Source organism: Phoenix dactylifera, chromosome 2 (genome assembly GCF_009389715.1).
Source record: "Phoenix dactylifera cultivar Barhee BC4 chromosome 2, palm_55x_up_171113_PBpolish2nd_filt_p, whole genome shotgun sequence".
NCBI classification, from domain to species: domain Eukaryota; kingdom Viridiplantae; phylum Streptophyta; class Magnoliopsida; order Arecales; family Arecaceae; genus Phoenix; species Phoenix dactylifera.
Window position 1 is genome coordinate 8,898,328 of NC_052393.1, and position 6,087 is coordinate 8,904,414.

General features: G+C 48.6%; 1 protein-coding gene across 1 annotated transcript; it reads left to right on the forward strand.

The window, feature by feature from the left end:
- The first annotated feature begins 3,823 nt into the window (after nucleotides 1–3,823).
- Nucleotides 3,824–6,034, forward strand: LOC103717286 (homeobox-leucine zipper protein HAT4). The gene is made up of 4 exons (XM_008805607.4): nucleotides 3,824–4,512; nucleotides 4,634–4,917; nucleotides 5,033–5,112; nucleotides 5,221–6,034. The coding sequence occupies exons 1-4, from the start codon at nucleotides 4,341–4,343 to the stop codon at nucleotides 5,606–5,608; spliced, it is 924 nt and encodes a 307-aa protein (XP_008803829.2). The 5' UTR covers nucleotides 3,824–4,340; the 3' UTR covers nucleotides 5,609–6,034.
- The last annotated feature ends 53 nt before the right edge of the window (nucleotides 6,035–6,087 follow it).

Sequence of the window (6,087 nt, forward strand, 5' to 3'; positions counted from 1 at the left end):
AATCCCCCCAACCCGACGGTCCTGATCTCTCTACTCCAATCTCACAGCTCTATCAGAGAGCCACGCATGAGCTGCTAGAATTTCTCCTATTAGTATTTATTTCACGGTTTACGGTCACCTCCCCCCCCCCCCCCCCCCCCCCCCCCGCGTCTCGACTCTTGAGAGTTGAGGCGAAACCAACTAGGAAGCAAAGCATATAAAAATCTCCAGGGGGTTTGCGAACCCACGTGCGGGGTCCCCGGGATCGTACGTGCGCCTCGCTGTCGTCGTCCCCCGGCACTCCACGTTCGCCCGACGGGCGCGGAATAAAATAACCGCAAGTTGATGGACTCACGTACAAATAACTCCAACGATGGGTATATTTGCGACGGTACCACGGCGCTGTAACCGGGGAGCCTGGAAGGCGGAAGGGCAAATTGGTAAGGGAGAGAGAGGGAGCAGAAGGCCGGGGGCACGTGCGGGTCACATGGGCAAGAGAGAGAGAGAGAGAGAGAGAGAGGAGGAAGTCTCGTACGGATACCAGTTGGGTTGGCTATCTCTCTCCCCGTCCGATGACAAGAGTTGTCGGGTAGTGAAGGTAATAATTAGGGGGACACGTGGGACAGCTAGCACGCACTCGTGGGGGCACACTTAATCATCACTATCCCGACATCTTGCCGGGATCAAATCCACCGGTTCCGAGGAGGGATCCCCATTCCCCCCTGCCCCCTCCTCATAATTATTAACCACTCAACCCCCCCTCCACCCCTCCGGGACTGCCCCTACCTCTTCTCCCTTCTTGGAAAAAAAAGTTAATGGAGGGGGGAGACCCGCTGCAAGTATCGCAAGAAAACAAGTGGCGCGGAGTAATCGGATAAAAGAATTGCACCGTTGCAAGCCAAGTAATTTGTCGTGTCGTGGAACGAATTTAATTCTATCCATATTTGCCATAGCTAACAAAAAAGCTAATACCCATCAAAGGTGCAAGTTTAGTAATATCTTTCATTAGTATTATTCAAAGATCCTAGTTTGAATCCTGTCTCTATTATAAAATAGTTGAGAGGTTAAGAATATTTGCAGAAGAGTCATTGTTTGTCACGTAGAGATCTCTAAGTAATCAATGCATGTTCTACCTTTGTTGTTATTAAAAGTTATGATGGTAAAAAATTTTGAATATAGAATTGAAAGTTTAATTAATTATTTAAAGGATATTTTTGAAAAAATAAAGATATAACCTCTTGATTGTCTGCATCAGAATAAGTTTGTACATAGTTTAAGTGGCCCTAATGATAGCGTGATAGCTCAACTGCTAAATTTCCATGGAACAATGTTCCATATTTTCTGTAACAATGCTATTCATTCTCCCACTAGGAAGAACTTTACAAAATAGGATGCTTCTAAGATAGTCAAATTCAGAAATCAATCATCGTCAAACTTTTGATCGATGGGTTCGCTTTTGTGTTACATCGCTTGTTACTTTTTATTTGTCCCTTATGTTATTGAGTAAGCTTTTGTGCAAAGAATCTAGAGGTGCATACATAATATTATTCAACTAAATAATTAGCACCTGACCAAAGCACTATCTTCCAAATATTGATGCTCGATAGAAGAAACAAATTGGCCAAAACTACTTGAATGACAAAATTGGAGGAACGCTGATATCAATTAAAGAACCAACATATCTACAAAACAACTTGGTCCGGCTCAAAAATTAGCATGTTCGAGCTAATTAAGTTGCAACACAAACGAAATTGAAATAGATTGGGATTGGAGAACCAGCGCTATTATATACCATCTATAAATGCTTATCAGATAAATAAACTTTTCAAAGCGATACATTATTCCCTAAATTACATTATATTTTGTTAAATTATCATTAATTTGCCTTTAATCATCTCTCTAAAGCCAGACGCTTACAAGCGCATGGGATATCTTGTCAAGTTCGGAGTCATCCTATACCACACATAGACATCATGACCGTGAGAATGCAAGAAGGGGATGAGGAAAAAGACCAAAAGCAGGGCGCTTCCCTTGCACCGGTGATGAGCTCTTTTTATTTCCAGGCAATAATTGGCATCCTAAGAGGGAGGGGCATTCCGGGAAGCGGCAGTAGGGAGGTACAAGTAGGGGGCCAATGATTGCGGGGCGTGGGTGTCGGGGGCTGGGAGGACAGCATGACACGCACGACCGGGATCGGTGGGCCCCGCGTGTCACGTCTTTCCGTGGTGTGTTCGCACGTGCTGGGGCACGACATGTTGGCCCACGTGAGTTCGCCCTGGTTTCCCTCCCGCTTCCACGTGAACCCCCACCCCAACCTGTCCCCCCAGCGAGCCTCGCTCGGCTTAATCGGCTCGGCTCGGTTTGTACATCCACGTGGGCCCTATCTCCAGTGCAAGTGGCGAGCCCTCGGATCCGGCTCAGGTGACCCCACGCCGGATGTCCGCGAAGGCCTTTATTAAGGGCTCGTTGGGAGTTACGGCCGAAGTTTAGCTTGGGGTGGTGGCTTCCATTAAAGAGGGGCATTTATTGAAGGGCCCTTCACACGTACCGTGCCGGAGGAGGTGGGTTACCGGGGCTATCCGCGAGGACCGATTCTTTTGGCGGTTTTATTTCCACCCGGGAAACGGACGGACGAAGCGTCAAGAGTACGCGGGGAGTGTCGACAACGGACATCCGCAATCATATCATGCAAACAAAAGCTGTTATTGTTGTTATTAGCAGGTGTTAGCGCGGGTCATTATTGGTGGTGTCCTCAGCGGGTGCATGAGATCGTGCGTTCACGAGAGAGAGAGACGGGAGAGGGAGAGGTTTAATGGTTGGTGTAACGTAATTATTCCACGTGTATTTAGCAAATTGAAGAAGATTACACCAAACATCGTAGAAATACACACACAATAAACAAACAACAATAATAATAAAAAAAGGATATATTTATAGTTATAATTACTAAAAGAATATATTTAGAAGGGAAGCAAGGCACAATATTTCATACGCATTTTAAAAATAATACCCTCCTAACTATACATTTTCACTGCACATGGTAAAGTTTGCAGTGAAAACAAAATTAACAACTTGATCATGACATTAAATTATAAAAAAACAAATCTATTAAATGTCCACCTTTATGGTGGAGATTTATTAATGAGCTAAATGACATAATGATTTATAGCAACCGTAGCACTTATTAATCAACAAAATTTTTACCCAATGCCCGAAGGTATTTGTACTATACATAGTAAATATTTGTTCATATCTTATTTGAGGACAAATCTAGAAGTTACGGAAAAAAAAAGCCCACCAAAAATCAAAAAATCACCAACGAAAAATCTACAGACTAGATATTTGAAATATATACAGTTGAAATTGGCTGAAGGGTCGAGCACAACAAAAAGCATGCGAAATGTCGTGTCGCATATATCCAAGTAAATCTTGAATGCTCGATTAAAGTAACCCGCGCAGTCTGAGGGGCGATGATGATAGAAGGTTAATCTTGATGGCAGCGGGCAAACGGTCGATGGATGATGGCATGATGATGATCATGATGGGATGATGGTGCATGGGGTCACGGCCGGGACCCAGCATGAAGCAGCCGATGCTGGCGCCCTGCGGGACACGATGATATGGGCGAGCGTGAACTGGCCTTGGGTGCTGTGGCCTGTGGGGGCTCACCCGTGCTCCCTCTCCCTCGTCATCCCATCTCATGTATCGACATCGAGAGCGGCAATAATTGCACAACTCAAACGCAATGATAGACATGGATTGGTACCATGTATTGCAATCATGAGGGCTGTGCGCGCCCCCCTCCTGACATCACGCCACTGCCCTGCCACTCCTCATGCGCCCGAGAGCGAGAAACTCGTTGCTCTCTCTCTCTCTCTCTCCCCAATACTCCAAGTCTCCAATACTGGCTTGATGGAAGAGCGAAAGGCCAAAGAGTGGGGGAGCCGCTTCCGGTTTCTGGGGCTCGGTCGATGGAGAAGCGAGCCACGGGTTTTTCATGGGCCAAGGACGGATAACTAGGGTTAAGGGTTGCGGAAGAGGGTTAGGTTTTGGGGGCAGCCGCGATTGCGAGACCTGGGGAGCCCCTGACACAGGTCATGATTGAAGGAAGAGACCGCTATTTAAAACCCCCACCCTCCCCTGCACCTCTTCCCATCCAAAAAAAAATCCCCAAAAGCCTCTTTGTAAACCGTTTGCAACTCCCCTCCCATTCCCTGTTCCACCGCTTTTCCTCTCCCCTTCCTTTTTTGTTCTGCGATTCCTTCCCAAACCCTAATCCTCAGCTTTCTTGGGAGAAAGAGAGAAAGATAGGAGGAAAGGTAAAGAGATAAAGGGGTTGTTGCTATCTAGCTTGGTCAAAGATGATGGTGGAAAAGGAGGATCTGGGGCTCAGCCTCAGCCTGAGCTCGTCGGAGACTCGGTTTGCTCTCCAGCTCAATCTCATGCCGCCTCCTCCGCCTTCCTCCTCCCCTGCGCCGCCGCAGCCGCCGCCGTTCCTGAAGTCCCAATGGAGCGACCTCCTCGCCTCTTCGGGTAGCTTTTCCATCTAGATCTGCGCTTGTCTTTCCAGATCTGAGGATTTTCACGGGGTGGAATCACGGATCTGTGAGTTTGCTGCATGGGATCTGAAGATTCGATGTGTTTTGGGTTGCAGAGAGGAGAACGAACGGGCCGCTGCTGAGGGGGATCGACGTGAACCGGGCGCCGGCGGCGGAGCGGGAGAGCGAGGAGGAGGCGGGGGCGTCGTCGCCCAACAGCACCGTTTCTAGCGTCAGCGGGAAGCGCGGCGGCGCGGAGGAGCACGAGGCGGAGCGCGCGTGCTCCCGGGGGGTCTCCGACGAGGAGGACGGCGACGGCTCCCGCAAGAAACTCCGCCTCTCCAAGGACCAGTCCGCCATCCTCGAAGAGAGCTTCAAAGAACACAACACCCTCAACCCTGTAAGTCGGCATCCCCTCTCCCTCTTCCTAGGGCTAGTCTGGGAACGAGCGGAAACTTAATTTGTAATCTTCCGAGAATGACCCTGCGTGTTTCTCTTTGTTCCAACGAGAACAGAAGCAGAAGCTGGCGCTGGCCAAGCAGCTCAACCTGAGACCGAGACAGGTGGAAGTGTGGTTCCAGAACCGAAGAGCGAGGTAAGATGCTTTGTCTCAGCGGATCGGGTGCCATTTCTGGAACAATTAATTAAAATGCGTCCATATTCTGATGCTAACGGATCGAGCTGGGGTTCTAATTAATTTCAGGACGAAGCTGAAGCAGACGGAGGTGGACTGCGAGTTCCTCAAGAGGTGCTGCGAGAATCTCACAGAAGAAAACAGGAGGCTCCAGAAGGAAGTCCAGGAGCTGAGAGCTTTGAAGCTATCGCCCCAGTTCTACATGCACATGACCCCTCCCACCACCCTCACCATGTGTCCTTCCTGCGAGCGTGTCTCCAACTCCACCAATACCGCCACCGTTTCCACACCGTCCACGGGGCCGCCGCAGCCCGATCACCATCCTCTCCTCCTCCACCACCACCACCGTCCGATTCCCATCGCCCCTGCCGCCGCCGCCCCCGTCGCCGCACCGACTCCCTGGTCCCCGATGCCGCTTCGCCCCTCCTTTCTCGATGCCGCGCCACAGCGTAGTTAAACTGGATGTGGTGAAACCAAAATCATCATCCTAACTAGCTGCCATGCCGTGGTTATTTTGGAGCTGATGATGGATATTGGTTGTATGATCTTCGGTGGGAGGATGCGGTCGGATACCATGGAATGATGTCTACGTGTTCTGTCGATGATGATGATGATGGTTGGGTGAGTGATGGTGGAGACGCTCCGTCAGCTTTTCTTCTTTGACGGGGAATTCCTTGGCCCATCTTTCTCATCATATTTAGTTCGAGCAGCTACACTTTTTTCTCGGGCTTTCCTCTATTTTAATTATGGAAATACTCCACGAAATCTAATCAGAGGAGGTGGGGGCGGTTTTCTCAGACTCTCGGTCAAAAACTCTCTCTAAAAAAAAATTAAGAATGAAAAATTCTATATAAATATCAAGTTTTTTTTTCCTTCTTTATTAGGATTATCATGTAAAGCGCTGCCTTCTCTTCTCTCTGTCCCCCCTCTTTTTCT